Below are 18313 nucleotides of genomic sequence, written 5' to 3' on the forward strand. Positions count from 1 at the left end.
TGGCCCCCGCTCGCCGCAACTGGAGAAAGCCCTCGCACGGAAACGAAGACCCAACACAGCCATAAATAAATAAATAAATATTTTTTTTAAATGTGAATAAATAATTGGAGAAAGACAAAAGCACTATGTCAACAATATATTGTAAGTAGTGAAATTAAAAATGATCAAGTGTGAAGTTAAGGATGGGCGCTTTTCCTTAGGCTCTAAGCTGGTAGTTTGACAGGTCCTGTCCCTTCTCCAATGTGATCGGCATGACATCAGGTCAAGAATATGCAGCCTTGAAAGGACCAAAGTGGGGAGACCTGGTAGCAAATTGCTGTGTGGGAATGAGCCAGAAGCCCCAGGAATCCCAACTACAGAAGTCAGAGAGTGGGGCGCAGTGCACCCAGAGGATGAAAAATAGACACACATCAAAGGAGAGAATGACAAGGAAATCCAGTATCAGACATTTCCCTACTTTCCTGAGCCACAAAGAAGTCCACCCCGCCAAACAAGCTCATTTCTCATGCTGTTTTGTTTCTTCAACTAGAGGAGTTGTTTAAATCTTCTTTCTTTGCCTTCTTTCCCAAGTAGAGTTTTACTCCAGAAAGGCAAATAAACTGAATTTTTAAAAGTTATGATGTGGATAGAGGTGACAGTGGATTGCTTCACAAACTTAACTCAGAACGAGTCTCTTGAAGACTGGAAGAAGTAGATAATACATAAATGGAATGTTTTCAGGTCAGCAAATACGCTGTCCTCATCGCCACTCACAGGTAAAAAGGCCTCGAAATTAAAAGGGCACCAATATAAACGAGGCCCTCAAACAGTGCGGTGCTGGTGTGGGACTCGGGGGTTAGAGAGGAGGAGGGGTCAGCGCAGGGGGAGGCGAGTTCTGTGCGGAGAACACAGTATGGACACTTCCCAGCAGTCAGAAGATGAATTAGGCTTATCGAGTCGAGTGAAAAAATACTGAAAGAAGAACAGAACTGACAAGAAATACAGCACAATGTCCTGTACGTTCAGTTAAGTACAGATTAAAAACATACCCCATGCCAAGCACTATATCGTTTTCTCAGGATATAGATTCAAAGATGTCAAACACAAGAAGGTGGGTACTTGTGTGACGAGAATGTTAGACAACAGGATGAAGGAGTAAAATTAAACTAGGGAGCCCTCCACTGTTACACAGTGAACCCGCGTACTAACGAAATATAATTCATTCCATTCTGCACCCAAAATTTAAAGAAAAAGATGTGTCTCTAGCTAGCGAGGGCTGCTGAGGGCAGGGTCAGGGCAAACACGATCTCCAGGCATCCCTGAAGCCACTCCTCAGAAAGACCACTGCGCTGACCAGACGTCCTCCTCCTCCGAGGGGCACCTGCTCCACCCGGGAGAACGTGAAGCACTTACTTTGTGCTGGGGACTGAGCGAGGGACGGGTCTGTGGCTGACTGAATTCACCGCACAACAACCTATGAGGTAATAAACACCTCATTTTACAGATTTCAAAGACCAGGTCACTTTTCCAAAGTCAGAAAGGTAGCTCAATGGATTTGAACTTCATGTTTACTTTCATTTCCAATATATCATGGCCTTCCCCCTAAACCACCTAAACTGAGCATCTCTTGAGAGATTGAACCCTGAGGTCGTTTTTGTTTCTAAAATGAAATTTACACATTTCACATTTATTTTCTTCCTACTCTAAAGGCGGCACTGGAAACTGAGTCTCAGGGTGAAGCACTCTCATTCCTTCTGGGATCACATTTAGAAATGAAGACCCTTGACGACAAGCCACTGACATGCCCTTTTACTTTCCCTGGATTTAATGAACGTGCCCAAACTGTCACCACCTTGGGAGCCATAATACGTTCCAGTGAGGGACATTCAACCCTGCTCCTCCAGAAGCCTCAAAGCCCCCTTACACAGGTCCCAGCGCCATGATATGCTAAGGTGTTCTTCTGAAAACTAAACCGGGTTTGGAGCAGACAAGCCGCTCTTGAATTCCCCACACTATTCTGAAAGCCCTAAATCAGTTTCAAGCCGAGACAACAAAGCAACTCACAGGAGAAGAGCAGGGCCTGCGTCCAGTTGACACAGCACTCACTTTGTAAAAACACGACATTTCAACCCTGTCCAAAAATTACACTGGAGAGCCAATATGATTCTGACTTTTATTATCAGGTCAGGACAGAGGAAGTACAGGGAGAAGTAGCAGCAAAAGGGTCTGCTGTCCGATCCGGCTTCCACGGGTCCCCAGGCAAGGAGGACGCTTGTGCAGGAGACGGATGACGGCTCAATCCCCGGCCGACTCAGAACAGCACCTGGGGCCTGAAGTGCATCTGCTTGGTGGCGTTGTTCTTCATCCCCATCTTCAGCATCCATTTTGACTTCATCCTTTGGACATACTGCATGTCCCGCTGGCGCACGAGAGCTGCTCCTGGGGTTGGAAAGGGGATAAGAGATGAGGCAAAGGTCTGTGACCTGTGATCAGAGAAAACCCAACTTGGCAGAGGATCAAAGCTAGTTTCGGGTAAGTGGGTTCTTATATTTAAACAAGAGTTATTACCTGGGGTCTCTATCCAATGGGCCTTGGGGGGTTTATTGCATACCAGAACTTCTCTCTATATACATTCTTCTGGGATGAGCCTCTTTAGTTTTCATCATCTGAAAGGTCCATAAGCCCAAAAGGTGAAGCCCCATTGACCAAAAGGGACAGAGAAAGGCAGGCTATAAACCAAGTCAGAGGGACTTCCCTGGTGGCGCAGTGGTTAAGAATCCGCCTGCCAATGCAGGGGACACGGGTTCGATCCCTGGTCCGGGAAGATCCCACATGCCGTGGAACAACTGAGCCCATGCACCACAACTACTGAGCCTGCGCTCTAGAGCCCGCGAGTCACAACTACTGAGCCCGCGTGCCACAACTACTGAGCCTGCACTCTAGAGCCCGTGCTCCACAACAAGAGAAGCCCACACACCACAACGAAGAGTAGCCTCCGCTCGACGCAACTAGAGAACGCCCGCGCGCAGCAACGAAGACCCAAAGCAGCCACAAATTAATTAATTAATTAATTAATTTTAAAAAACCAAGTCAGCTGACAGGGAGCCATAGTGAAGGAACCTACGTGTATATAAACACAGAGCCATTTACAATGGATTCCGGTGCCAAAGCTTTCCAGGCCATCAGAGGGCAGCTCTCGCCCTTCTGTCTATACTGTTTTCAGTAGACTGACTTTCCCCTTGAAGATCCAAGCATAATGAGCTTCACTCAGCAGACACATCAGAATAGATTTAAATAATTTCACACTGATGATGCTTCAAAGCTTAACAATTTCAGTGGCTTGTCTAGCTCTCTGAGTGTTACTAAGTTTCCTATGGAAAAATTACAGAAGGAAGAACTGACAGCTGGCCTTTATTATGTGCACGTACTACGTCATACATGCATTAGGACAGCCAACCTGCCCAACTCTACAAGTAGGTCCTATTAATACCATCTCCACTTTATCAGTGAGGAAACAGAGGTTTCAATCAATTAAATTACTCATACTCATTGTATAAGAACCTACAAGTATATCAGGTAAGTCGTGCTTGACTTCACAGCTCAAACTATTGCCACAAGGATATTTAATTCCTCTGTATAACCTCCAGGAGAATTTCAACCTTTGATAATGGCTGAGCAATTATTTTTGTAACTATACCTCCTGAAAAAGGTAATGGTTTATATGAGCTTTAAAATAGTTACTGTGCTAGGGAATGCAAAGCTTTTCAGTCATGGAGCTTTGGGCTTATTGCCATAAATGTCTCAAGTGGTCATAGAAGCCCCCAGAGCCAAGAAGGTAAGTTTCCCCTAGAGAGGACCCACAAGGGCAGAGCGAATGGAAGCACCTCACCCGAGGCCCTTTGTGTAATGCAAGCTCCTGGGCTGGTCCCTGTGGCCCCCATGGACGTACCTGCGCTGCCAGTATATCCCAGGGCTCTGTACTGCTGCAGGACCCGGCCCACGGCCTTCTGATTCTTAGCAACTGCCACGGCTCGTGACAAGCCAAACCGCTGTTTGTAGTATCTCATCAAGGAGCGATGACCCACTCTGGCACCTGTTTTTCAGAAGAACAATATTGAAGCACTGAGTTGGATAGTTTTTCAAGGCAGAGCTATATAAAAGCAAAGGCTTTCTGAATCAGAATTTTCACTTTTATCTAGCTGGAAAATGGATGTGCCAGAAGAAACAGAGCTTTAACCTGCTGAAGAAAGATGAAGCTGCATGTTAAACAATGAAAGAAGGAAAACCAAAGAGTAGAAACGTTGAAAAACAGAGATAATGGCAAGTCACTGTCAGGTGAAAAATTCAGTATCTGTACTACAATGTGCTTCCCTAGAAATTCACATAGCTGCCCTCAACTAATACAGATAATAGGGTCCTAGGAGGTAAGGAGTTTTAACTTTTTTTTTAATAGAAAAAAGATTAAGCACAGATAATGGCCCTGATGTTTAGGTCTACAAGCCACAGTCTGAGTCTAGAAGAGACACCAATCCACTTTTCCTTTGCTTAAATTCTCTATTGCGGTGGTTCTCAAACCGGCGATTTTACCCCCAGAGGACACGCGGCAATGACTGGAGACATTTCTGGCTGTCCCAGCCAGCGGGAGGCCCCTGACACCTAGTGGGTGGGGGCCGGGGATGCGCTAAGCGTCGTACAATGCACAGGACAGCCCCCAAGACAAAGAATCATCTGCCCCAAACGTCCACAGTGCTGAGGCTGAGAAACCCTGCCCGACTGCCTTCTACGTGACAGAAGTCGCCTGGTGAACCGTAATTTTAAAAGATGACTAAGATGAATTCTCTCTCCAGGTTTTACTTACTGAGAAGGATCTGATACAACCATGCCAGTCAATCACGCTTTCAGGAATGAACTCTTTGGACTATCTGCTCTTTTATAGGAAAAGTGTGCTGACCCCTGGATCTCAGCTTCACAGCAGGTGAAAGTGAAGGGGGCGGGCTTCAGTGATGACCCGCTCCAGGCTCCATCAGAGCCCTGGCTCTCGGAAAGCGCTCCTGGGCCACCAGCATGAGATCACCTGAGAGCTTACTAAACCCAGGCTATACTTTCACAAGAATATTAACTAGAACATAAGCAATCAAATACACTCCCAGACAGACATCAACGCATAGAAATTTAACAACACCATACACACAAGGCACGGAACAGCTATTTCCACTGAAAATGAATTAAGGAAATACAGCCAGGTAGAACCATGTGTACGCCTGCTATGGAAGTTTTACACTTATATATATAAAATCATTTCTTTCAGAATATTTTGTGCAGAAAGACCATGAACAGAATACTGTTAACTATTGTAGATGGCTACATTCACTTTTAGGATCTAGATTTTTAACTTGCAAGAAAAAATTCTGTCAGGTTATTTCGTTTCAAGTCCCTATACCTGGCAAGCTACCTGGGCAACAGTTCACTCTCTACACAGATATGGAAAAGTGGTTACTTCCAGTTGACTGATTAGTGATCAGACGCAAGAGATGACAAAAAGAAACTTTCAATTCAAAGATGATGTGGCCTTTGGATACTAATATGGATGAAAAGATGTTTGCCAGGACCTGACTGTTCTGGCAGCAGAAGAGTTAACAAAGCTCCTAAACCACAAGAAATAAGTGAGATACAGCGGATGGAGAAGGACTCACTCTTAAATGGAGGCTCTAGCAGGAAAGCCCAGCACTGCTGATTATGACTTTCTATTTATAACGTAGGTCAGGATGCTCTGAGTTTGCAATGATGATTTCCTCAAAATCATTAAATGATAATGCTGCTGGTCATTAGTACTTAATAAATCGATTTATTTACATTCGTAAGCAGCATTTAGAAATACGTCATTATTGAAGGTTGGCTTTTAAAACATGCTTGAAAAGGTTTCATTAATCAACGCCAAGGTTTCTGACACCTGACAGGAGAACTCTGAACATTCAGGGTCTAAAGTTACTCGTGTCCCGTGGCAACGACAGTGAGCACCTAACACTAAGCACCAAGTACAATGCCAGAACACGGTGCGCCTGTCCATCATAACAGATGGGTAATGTCCAAGTTATGATGAAGCCACAACCGGTCCATCTATCTTTCGCCACGGTAAGAACTGCTTACAAGACTGTCACTCCTAACCTAAAACATGATACAAGCGAACTTCTTTACAAAACAGAAACGGACTCACGGACCTAGAGAACAAACTTACGGTTCTCAAAGGGGAAAGGAAGGAGGTGGGCAAGGGAGAAATTAGGAGTTTGGGACTAGCAGATACAAACTACTGTATATAAAACAAGTAAACAACAAGGTCCTACTATATAGCACAGGGAGCTATATTCAGTATACTGTAATAAACCAAAATGGAAAAGAATACAAAAAAGAATATATATATATATATATATATATTAAAAAAACAGAATCACTTGCTGTACACCAGAAACTAACACAAAACTGTAAATCAACTATCCTTCAATTAAAAAAAAAGACCGAGGGCTTCCCTGGTGGCACAGTGGTTAAGAATCCGCCTGCCAATGCAGGGGACACGGGTTCGAGCCCTGGTCTGGGAAGATCCCACATGCCGTGGAGCAACTGAGCCCGTGCGCCACAACTGCTAAGCCCATGTGCCACAACCACTGAAGCCTGCGCACCTAGAGCCCGTGCTCCGCAACAAGAGAAGCCACCACAGCAAGAGGCCAGTGCACCGCAACAAAGAGTAGCCCCTGCTCGCCACAACTAGAGAAAGACGGCGTGCAGCAACGAAGACCCAACGCAGCCAAAAATAAATAAATAAATAAACAAATAAATAAATAAATAAATGTATTAAAAAAATTTCCACTCCTACTTAACAAATAGCCTAACACTGGGTGACATTAGACAGGGAAAAAGAAGACATCTCTAACTGTAATTTTCCTAAGAAGACTGATTACGTGCCTCTCGTGGATCCAGCAACAGATTCATCTGGCTAGTCAGCAGCGAACTGGATGTGTTTTCACACCAACTTGCTCCACAGGAACTGAAGAGCAAAGAGGGAAGGAACTGAGCCAGACCACAGTCTTCAAAATAAATGCTCACAGCGCCCTCTACCGGATGCTCTACGTCACTGCCTCTGGGATCATCTACTTGACCTGAAGCAACTAGGTTTAAGGAATCACAACTACCCGCTGCTTTCCAAACCAGTTTAAAGCAGACTCTGCTAAGTGTAGCTGATTAAGTATCCCTAGGCTCTCCACATTAGAATCCTTCTCAAGTCAGCTTCACGCTAACATCCACGCTGACCCAGTCATATAAATGAGCATAATCAAGGAAGTTTCTGAACGGTAAATTTGTTCAAAGACATAACCAGGTGACTGAATATACTATTGTAATATCACTACACATGTATACAGTGTTTATTCAGAGATTTCCTATTTTCTTGGTTCATTACAAAATCCCCAAGTCAGTACTGAGGCAAACCAATGGACGAAAAACTGTCATGTCTCATTATAACCAAGACTGACTAGAGCATGACTGGTTTTTAAAATGAGATGGTAAAAGTGTATGTAACTGTATAGCTGGAAGAAATTTCCGAATATTGGTAGCTTTGATTCACTAAGAATGCTATGTGCTGTTGCTATTTAAACAAATTCTATTATCAGGTCTCAGCAGCTGGTCCTCTGTGAAGAAGACCCAGGAAGGCAGCGAATGCTGTATATTTAGATTTTTCCATTCTTGGCTCTTAATCTTCTCCAGGTCACAGATGCTTTACAGAAACTACAGCCTTTCCCCAGAAAAAGTGCACTTACCCGCGCAGTCAAAAAAAAAAATCTGTGTGTGGGGATTCCCTCACGGTCCAGTGCTTAGGACTCCGCGCTTTCACTGCCGAGGTGCGGGTTCGATCCCTGGTCGGGGAACTAAGATCCTGCAAGCCGCTCAGCGTGGCCAAAAAATAAGTTAATTAAAAAAAACAAATGAATAAATAAAATAATAAAAAAAATTTAAAAATCTGTGTGGCCACACAGGTGACTTTATGATGTTACAGCGTTTCCCCAGGAAAATGCACACACTCAGAAAACACTGCACAGCTAGTGACGAACGCTGAGGTAAGGCAGCACCTGGCAGCTGGTCTGGCCTCTCCAGAGTCTAACAGTACAATATTGCCCAGCACTCCAAGACCAAGCCGCTTACTCACGACTTCCCCGTCTCCCTTAAGAGCGGCCCTGAGGTTATCATCCAGCACTTTAAAACAGCATCACTTGGTAGGTGGACATGTAGCTGTGAGCAAGGACATTCATGCTTTCAAAACCCAAGAAATTGGACCTTCAAGTTAATCTCATGGCATTTTCTTCTTTTTTTTTTTTAAATTAATAGCTACTCTATTTATTTATTTATTTTTAGCTGTGTTGGGTCTTCGTTTCTGTGCGAGGGCTTTCTCTAGTTGCAGCAAGCGGGGGCCACTCTTCATCGCGGTGCGCGGGCCTCTCACTATCACGGCCTCTCTTGTTGCGGAGCACGGGCTCCAGATGCGCATGCTCAGTAGTTGTGGCTCACGGGCCCAGCTGCTCCGCGGCATGTGGGATCTTCCCAGACCAGGGCTCGAACCCGTGTCCCCTGCATTAGCAGGCAGATTCTCAACCACTGCGCCACCAGGGAAGCCCCGGCACTTTCTTCTTTGACTGTATGATGAAGAGGCAGAGCAATCTGCCGCCCGGGACTGCAGGCAAATGCGACTCTCAGCCCCCAAGGCAACATCACAGCCCAGAGCGGCTCCCTCTGCTCTGCTTTTCCTGCACTGTGCCAGGCCCGGGGAAGCCACTTTGCTTTCCTTTTAAAAGTCACCTCCAACCTGCCAGTCATTCAGTCAACAGACATTTACGTGGCTCCTGTGTGTCTGAGGCACTGCGCGGAGATCAAAGACGCTAGCTTTGTCCTCACAGAAACGGGGAAGAAGGCAAGGCAGCCAACAGGCACAAAGGAACACATCATGACAGCTGGGCAGGAGCAGAGGCGACTCTCCTCACTCAGGGCAGGCGCTGAGCTCAGAACGGCCTCCTGGAGCAGGGAGCCAACTTGAGTCCTACAGGATGAGGACGAGGAGGAGGAGGGCAGAGGCAGCGCACAGGCAAAGGCCCAGAGGAGGGAAACTGCATGTGGGCAGGAAAAGGAAGAGCACGAGACACCTGCGTGACAAAGTGACCCTGAAGGCAAGGGCTCCCCCTGGGAATTCCAGAGGGAAAAGAAAATAGACTGGTGTTTGTTTTAGAAAGAACCTTCTGGTGGTCAAGTGGAAACCAGATTGGAGATGGCCAGACAGGAAGCTTTCATGGTGACACAGATAAGGAGAAAAAAAAAGAAAAAACATCCAAAAGCCATTTAGGAATTGCAATTAGTCACCATCTGGATGAGGGAGAGGAAGAGCAGATCCTGAGAAGACACCCAGTTTTGGCTTTGGCGAACCTGAGGAAACTCGGTTGCTCTGGGCAAATGTGTTGTCTAGATAGCTAAGGAGTCTTTAAGCTTCAGACGTTTTAAGTCCAGATGAAAATTTCTCTCAAATAGACTATATTTCTAAAATAGGATATGCTCACTGTTGAGCAGAGCTGCTGCAAAATGAAGCCCACGTTCCTAGTGATCCTACTACATGCCAGACGCTGCTGGCAGGGACCATTTCATTCATTTTCTCAAGGTCTACTGTGATCTTAGTCTCCAGTTAAGGAAGGGGAAGCTAATGAAACAAGGGGCTAAATAAATAGTCTTAGAAAAGAAGTCATTAAACTTATTTCTGAGATTCTGCATTAGCATTTTCACCAAGGGACGATGAGACTAGGTCCTCTGTGATATATTTAGGCCTGTTCTGCTGCTGCGTATTGTATAGGCCACAATATTCTGCTGCATTACAGCTTTCCTACCACTGTAGAAGAATTACATCCTCAAGACAGGTTCTGCCTGCACTTCCTTTCACTGTCATTGTCTAAAGCTGCCCTTAGCCTTAGAAGGTGATTACTCTGGGTTAAGCAGAGCTCTCTATACCTAAGCCGTGATATTCCAGGTGGAGAGCAGCACCTCAGGGTGGCCTCTTCATGGCAGACGTCTCCACTGGCAATGTGGCTGTTCCTGCTCCCACCATTACTGCAAATCTCCCAGGCAGTGCAGAGGAGTGGGGAAAGGGCTTCACTGACGAGGTCCATGATCCTGGGTAAATTACTCAACCTGTCTAAGCTTCAGTTGGCTCATATGTCAAATAAGGATAATAGAATCTAACTCAAAGGCTTGATGTAAAGATAAAATAATATATCTGCCTGAATGTGCTAACTGCTCAGAAAATACGAGGTATTATTAGGATCTTATTATCTTATCATCCCATTCCCTGTCCTTTTTAAATGCGTCTTCTGTAGCTGTTCCCATTCCTATTAGCTCAGCATAACACTGTAAACAATACTGCATACTTCTCGTATTCGTGGCTATCCTTCTTCTATTCATATCTGGGACAAAATCCTGCCATTATGAATCCTGTTCCCCAAAGGAGAAGGCAGAATTCAAACTCCAAGCCTCCCCCTACACCCAGAATACGGACAGGAAACCTGGGCGCTGTCAATCAGGTCCACCCATGCCAGACTAACATGTGCAAGTCTGAGCCGCCATGGAAACAGGAATCAGTTCAAGGAATAAGAGCAAAGTCAAGTTTAACAAGAAAAACCTGGATGGGGCCAAAAAAACAGATAATAAACAGAATACAAAAGGTCTGTGTATTGAAAAGAAAGGCAATGACTGATTAAAGCATTATGAATCACAACAAAAGTGAGGAAAACACTGATGCAATTTAAACAAAACAGCCAAGACAGAGCTACGGGGCAACCTTCAGAGTTCACCTCGTCCAGGGGAACACAAACACACACATGAAGCTGTAGGGTCTCCCCTCGGCGTGGAAGGGAAGCGACGGGAACCCGCCTCCCCGATCATCTCGGCAGCACGAAGCCGTGTGTTCCGGACGCGTGCGCTCACCGGACGGGAGAAGCAGCTCCATGGTGTCGTCATCGTACTCCAGGGCCCTTTCTGGGGGCGAGTCCTCAGTCTCGTCGGCGTCCTCCCCTTCCCTGTGACCCGGGTAGCTACTCCTGGAACCATGGAACGGCATTAATACACAGACCAATACCTCAAATTTAACTAAAAGACATATATTTTATTTGTCAATGTGAAAAACCCACTTGCTACCTAAAGGGGTGGGGGGACAGGGATAAATAGATGCAGAAATTGCCAGCTGAAGGATTTTGGAGGAAAAAACAACTTGTTAGCATTTTTCTGTAGTAAAATTTTTCTGTAGTAAAATTTTTCTGTAGTAAAATACCAATGAACTTAAAGTGGACCACAGACTTAAATGTAAAATGCGTAAAAACTCCTAGAAGATAACATGGGACAAATTCTAGATGACTTAAGGTTTGCTGACAACTTTTTAGGTACCACACCAAAAGCACAATCCATGAAAGAAAATGGATAAGATAAACTTCATTCATATTAAAAACTTCTGCTCTGTGAAAAGCAATGTCGAGAGAATTAGAATACATGATACAGACTTGGGAAAAATATTTGCAGAAGACACAACTGATAAAGGACTGTTATCCAAATGCAGGAAGAACCCTTAAAATTCAACAGTAAGGGCTCCCCTGGTGGCACAGTGGTTAAGAATCTGCCTGCCAATGCAGGGCACACGGGTTTGATCCCTGGTCCGGGAAGATCCCACATGCCACAGAGCAACTAAGCCCGTGAGCCACAACTACTGAGCCTGCACTCTAGAGCCCACGAGCCACAACTACTGAGCCTGCGCTCTAGAGCCCACGAGCCACAACTACTGAAGCCCGCGCGCCTAGAGCCCATGCGCAGCAACAAGAGAAGCCACTGCAATGAGAAGCCCGCGCACCACAACAGAGTATCCCCCGCTCGTCGCAACTAGAGGAAGCCTGCGCGCAATGAAGACCAACGCAGCCAAAAATAATAAATAATAAAAAAAACACACAAAAAAACTCAACAGTAAGAAAATAAACAACCCGATTAAAAAATGAGCCAAAGGGCTTCCCTGGTGGCACAGGGGTTGAGAATCTGCCTGCCAATGCAGGGGACACGGGTTCGAGCCCTGGTCTGGGAAGATCCCACATGCCGCGGAGCAGCTGGGCCCGTGAGCCACAACTACTGAGCCTGCGCGTCTGGAGCCTGTGCTCTGCAACAAGAGAGGCCGCGATAGTGAGAGGCCCGCGCACCGCGATGAAGAGTGGCCCCCACTTGCCACAACTAGAGAAAGCCCTCGCACAGAAACGAAGACCCAACACAGCCATAAATAAATAAATAAAATTTAAAAAAAAAAAAAAAAAAAATGAGCCAAAGACCTTAATAGATTCCTCACCAAGAAGATATACACATGGCAGACAAGCATGTAAAGAGATGCTCCACTTCATATGTCATCAGGGAAATGCAAATTAAAACAGTGAGACACTACCACACACCTATCAGAATGGCCAAAATCCAGAACACTGACAAGACCAAATGCTGGTGAAGCTGTGAATCAATAGGAACTCTCACTCAGTGATACTGGGAATGCCAAAGGGTACGACCACTGTGGAAGACAGTTTGGAAGGTTCTGGCAAAACTGAACATACTCTTACCATAGGATCCAGCAATTGTGCTGCTTGGTATTCACCCAAAGGAGCTGAAACTTATGTCCACACAAAAACCTACAAATGGAGGTTTACAGCAGTTTGATTCACAACTGCTAAAACATGGAAACAACCAAGATGTACTTCAGTAAGTAAATAAACTATGGTACATCCAGACAGTGGAATATTTTTGGAATTAACCAAAAAGAAATGAGCTATCAAACCAGCAGACATGGAGGAACCTTATATGCACATTACTAAGTGAAAGAAGCCAGTCTGAAAAGGCTACATACCGTATGATTCTAACTATACTATGTTTTGGAAAATCTATGGTGACATTGAAGATGCCAGGGGTTGGGGTGGAGGAGAGTGATGAACGGCAGAGAACACAGAGGATTTGTAGGTCAGGGAAACTACTCTGTATGATACTTTAATGGCGGATACATGTCATTATATGTACATTTGTCCAAACTCATAGCCTGGACAACACCAAAAGCGAACCCTAAACTACGGACTTTGAGTAATAATTGACGGGTCAATATAGGTTCACCAACTGTAACAAATGTACCCCTGGGGGACGCTGATAACGAGGGAGGCTGTGCACCTGTGTGGTGAGGAGTCTATAAGAAATCGCTGCACCTTCCGCTCAGTTTTGCTGTGAACCTAAAATTGGTTTTTAAAGAGTGAGCAAATGGCCTATAACTGAATTCCTTCCCCTAGTATTTGATTCTCTTTAGGAAGGTTGCAAACCAGAAAGTAAGAGGAAGAGAATGGAGACTGGGGATGCGGCTCTTGGTAACTTAACAATTAGAAAAACATGTTTTAGAAGAGAACTCTAGGCCAGTAGAACTCTATAAGGTTGAAATTTTCTTTCTGGGTTCAACTATGTTGCTACCAGTCACATGTGCTTTGAAATGTAAGCTGTGCAACTGAAAACTTCAATATTTAAATTTTTAGATCAATTTTTAATAACAGAGTCATGTGAGCACCCCTAGTATTTATCATACTGTGTTTCTAGAAATATTCACAAATACACATAAAAAATAATTTGAGAAATGCACACTAAAATGTGAATAGTAAGGCAGATAACCCAATAGAAAAACAAAAGACTTGATCAGACACTTCACAAGAAATGAGCTAGCTGGCCAATCAGTATGCAAAGGGTTCTTAACTACATCAGTCCTCATCAGGGAAATGCAAATTAAAACCACAATGGATACCCCTACAGAGCCACCAAAGTGGCTATAATGAAAAACTCTCTGTCAGGACAAGTGAGAAATGAGAAGTCAGGAGGAAAAAGCAAAAGGACAACTTAAAAGACCAGGACTTTCCTGAACACCTGTATTAGGTGGACTTGGCACACCTGGCATGGTCATTATAAACACCTGCTCGCAGAGCACACCTGTGCTAGGTCACAGGCACACTGACACCAAGAACCAGCTGTTCCAGAATTCCTAGCATGGATTCGTTGCAGGATGTATGGAATAGTCAAGATTCTAGGTAAAGGTGGAATAATTTCACCAACAAGTGACTGGGGCAGGTCTGGCGCAGCCACCAGCTCAAGCCCCTTAGGAGACAGCCTGTGATTCAAGGGCTCTCAGGGAAACCAAGGTGTGAAGCCTAACTTCCCTGCCTCTGTCCCTGAGGTAACTGGCAACACTGAACTTCTGACCATGGAAACCACAACAAGCAATAACAAGTTTTCAAACCACACAAACTGACAGTTTGGGCCTGAGATCTTCTCTTGGTCAGATATGTGTGTTTAACTCTGTGATACTCAGTTTCTCATCTACAGAATGAGAGGAAATAACTACCTCCTAAAAAAGTGTGCTACGAGGTATGAAGAATACGACACTGGACAGAGCCAGACGCAGACAGTTATCAGGTAGGGGCACATGCAGATCCAATGCAAATGTGATCAGCTGGCTTCGCTCGGTATTACAAACCAGACTTACCTAAAATCATAGAAGTCTGCAAATTCCAAAAGAGCATCGCCATCTGTGAAGAGCTTGCAGTGACTCCTGTCATTCATGTGAGCCTGCACAGCGTCCGTGGAGTAGAACGACTTCCCCCTCTCGTTGCACCACAAGCAAACCTTCCCCACACCAACCTTCTCTCCTGGAAAAATAAGTTGAGAAAAAAATATGAAAGCAGCTTTTTGCAGCCAGATTAGAGCTCACTGTCTATGCCCACAATTCAAAAAACAGCCATCAGGTTTCTGATTTTCACAGAATCGGCCGGTCATTCAATCCAAGACTGAGGAGAAGCCCCAAACTAACGCCCCCCAATAATGTGGTATTTTGTCATTAAAAAGGAAAAAACGACTGAACTTACCCAAATATTTAATCAGTCCCTTAAGATCTGAAAGATACTCTACATCAGGAATGAAGAAGCTGTGGACTTTAGTCATATGAGCCACATTCTTCGTGAGGGAGCTCGAATGATGGGGACAAAATAAGCAGTCCGTGACGGGGATGGCACCAAGTGGGGTGCTGCCTCCAGCCGCTTCCTCCTCTGCCTCCTCCTCCTCCTCCTCCTCCTCCTCCTCCGTGGCCTCAGCATCCTCACATTCCAGTTCCTCATCAGAATCGATATCCTCCCAGTCTGCCAGCCAGAGATGTGAAACACAAAGTTAGCTGAAGATCTCAAAGTCAGCCAGTCGCCCACCACACACCGGTCGGCATGGCTAAGGAATGCCTTCATCTTTCTTTTTCAGCGCACAGTAAACCCCTTGAAGGAAGCACGTGCTCCTTTCCTATGCACATATGAACGCATGCAATCAGCGTCAGTGGGATGAGGGGAAAATAGCTCATTAAGTCAAGAAGCCTAGGTTGCTGGCTCCAGCCTCACACTGCAAGTTAGCTAGCTGATTCTGAGCACCTCAAACTCAGAGCAAAGCCATCACGACCAGAAACCCAATGGAATTAAACATTCTGCAGCACATGGTGTGAGGGCACTATGTTCTCCTTTTGCATATGTTAACAGTCTCCTTCTTCAACAGAGAAGGCATCCCTTCATTCTACAAATATTTACCAAGTAACTATTCCCCCCACCCCCCGTTAAGGTTTCAGTCCCTGAATCGACAGCAGCGAACTAAACACACAAAACGCCCTGTGGGGGTGCTGGCCACACCAGCCACTTCAGAAACCAAGGAAACAGCCTCACGCATCACCTTCACCTGAAAACGGACATCTCCCCCCTCCAACCTCAAAGATAAACTGGAAGCTTGAGGACCAGCCCCGTCCCCCGCCCCGCCCCGCCCCCCAGACAGGCCCCCACCATCTGCATCCAGGTCCTCCTCACTCTCCTCCTCCCCGTCCCGTTCGGCCAACTTCTTCGCCTGCTGTTCAAACCACTGCAGCCGGGGAGGTTTCTCGGCCGGGTCTCGCTGCTGAGTCCCACGTCCTCCAGCGGCCACGGTCACGGGACTCCGGGACTCCGCCTCGGGCGCTGGGGCCGCCTCCTTGGGAGACGTGGACGGCTGAGCCTTGATGACCTGCTGGATGGCCGCGTTCACCGCATCCTTGTCCACACTGTCCACGCCCAGCCCTTTCTCCAAGTTCTTCTCATTCAGGATCGCCACTTGCCGACTCACCGCCTGCTTCTCCAGCTCCACGTGCCGCCGGGACCTCAGATGGTTTTCGTAGGCCTTGAAGGAGGCAAACTTCTTACTGCAGACGCTGCAGTAGGTGGCCGCGCCCTTGCTCTCCGGCTCCGCCAGGGCCCGCTGCGCCCGCACCCGCTCCTGGAAGCCCTCGGCGCCGACCGGGGCCATGCCGGCCACTTTGCGCCTCAGGTTGTAGCGGTGCCAGTCCGTCTTGTAGTGGGCCCGCTGCGCCTCCGTGTCGTCCAACAGCGCCCGGCAGGTGTTGCAGGTGTAGGTCGCCATCGCCAGCCGGGAAATAAGAGGCGAACCGAAGCAGCAGTCTAGCGACCACTGAGTGCCCTAACCCCACCAGACACCCAGACCGTAGGCCTCAAGGCCCACGAAGAACCACACTGCGAGCTGACTTCCGGACTGGATCGAATTATTCCCGGCCGGACAGGAAGTCCCGCCTCCCGACCTGTAGCCACGCCCCCGCCGCTGAGAGGCCAGAGGCCCCGGGAAAGTGGGGGAAGGCCGGGAGGGATCCGGTCCCGCCCAGTCGGCCTGAGGTGGGTGTTGATTGGGTTGGCGTAAGGAGGGTTGTGATTGGATGGGCCTGAGACGGGTGGTGATTGGATGAGCCTGAGACGAGTGGTGATTGGATGGGCCTGAGGTGATTGTTGCTTCCGTCTCCGCGAGGTGTGTGATCGGTGGAATCGCGTGAGCTGGGTTGATCAGAAGTAATAGGTGTTCATTGAGTCGACCGAGGTGGGTGTTGCCCTGAGCTGGGTGTGATCGACAGGCCTCGTCCCCGCAGGTTACTGTCCTTTTTGGCTGTGCTGTGAGGCGTGGTGCTGGGAAGGCGACCACCGAGCGGGGCGGGACGGAGGATTGGGGAGCCGGGAAGACTGATGCGTGCGACCACCCGACCGTCTGGATTCTCTTGAGGTCCGCGCCCTGCACCCCTGCAGCCCGGGGAGTGGGTGTCACGAAAGCCAGGGATGCTGGTCAGCCCGGGTGTCGGACCGGAGACTCGGGTTAGAGGCTGAGGGAACTCACAGGAAAACCGGAGACTCCCGGCCAGAGCCTCGGCCTTACTGGGGCGGGAGGGGCGCAGGGGAAACTCCTGGATGGATAGTTTGCACCTCGGAGCGCAGAACCCAGCCCAGCCCAGCCTCTGCCCAGTAGAAATAGAATCCCAGACAAGTAGGTCCTCTTAAATCTAATAGTAGCCACGTTTTCATTAAAGCGGAAAGAGAGAGGTAAGATGGCCATATTTTATTTAAGCCAGTCTATCCAAAATATTATCATTTCAACATGTAATCAAGCCAGAAGATTTAGTGAGACATTTTACCTCCATTTGTTGGTACTAAATCTTGGGATTCCAGAGCGTAACAGCACACCTCAGTTCAGACGAGCCTCGTGTCCTGTACTTAGTTAACTATGTCATGTCATGCGTAGCAGCCCGGTTCTATAGGAAGCATGAATGTTAAAGGCGTAGGGAGTTCTTACACTCGTCTACGCAGCCTAGCTGAACCAGTCCATCCTTTTTCAGAATTGAACACTGCATGTTTAAAATCCAAGCGGCCCATAGCACCAAAGAAGATATCGACGTTTTTTAAAATGTAGGTTAAGTCGCATTGTTCTTCTTGCTGAAAACCTTCAGTGGCTTCCCCTGACTGGGAATAAAGTACAAACACGTTCCTGCTCTGGTCTGAATGTTTGTGCCACCCCCCTCAAAAAGAAAAAAAAAAAATTCATATATTGACAAACGAATTCCCAAAGTGATGGTATTAGGAGGTGGCACTTCTGAGAGGTGATTAGATTGTGAGCACATAGACCTCAGAGACCCAGAAAGGGATAGAATAAGAAGTCTGAGACTAGGAAGAGGCCCCTCACCAGACCATGCTGGCACCCTGATCTTGGACTTCCAGCTTCCAGAACTGTGAGGAAAAAAAATTGTTGTTTATAAGCCACCCAGTCTGTGATATTGTGTTATAGCAGCCCAAACTGACCAAGAGGATTGCCTTTCTATTCTAGGAGGCCCTACCCCTCCTTCTGACCGCCTGTCACACCCCCTGCCCCACTCTGCTCACCCCGC

General features: G+C 46.8%; 1 protein-coding gene across 2 annotated transcripts; it reads right to left on the minus strand.

The window, feature by feature from the left end:
• Positions 1-2138: 2138 nt before the first annotated feature.
• On the minus strand, positions 2139-16662 carry ZNF622 (zinc finger protein 622). 2 transcript variants are annotated; one of them, XM_036847242.1, is made up of 6 exons: positions 15906-16659; positions 14961-15230; positions 14582-14744; positions 10984-11096; positions 3929-4072; positions 2139-2418 (listed from the first exon to the last, which is right to left on the minus strand). In XM_036847242.1, exons 1-6 carry the CDS (start codon positions 16513-16515, stop codon positions 2291-2293), a joined length of 1428 nt encoding a protein of 475 aa, XP_036703137.1. In that variant the 5' UTR covers positions 16516-16659; the 3' UTR covers positions 2139-2290. The 2 variants fall into 2 exon arrangements, with proteins under 2 accessions (XP_036703137.1, XP_036703138.1); XM_036847243.1 differs by lacking the exon at positions 3929-4072 and having other exon boundaries at positions 15906-16662.
• Positions 16663-18313: the final 1651 nt, after the last annotated feature.

This window comes from Balaenoptera musculus, chromosome 3 (assembly GCF_009873245.2).
Source record: "Balaenoptera musculus isolate JJ_BM4_2016_0621 chromosome 3, mBalMus1.pri.v3, whole genome shotgun sequence".
Classification (NCBI taxonomy): domain Eukaryota; kingdom Metazoa; phylum Chordata; class Mammalia; order Artiodactyla; family Balaenopteridae; genus Balaenoptera; species Balaenoptera musculus.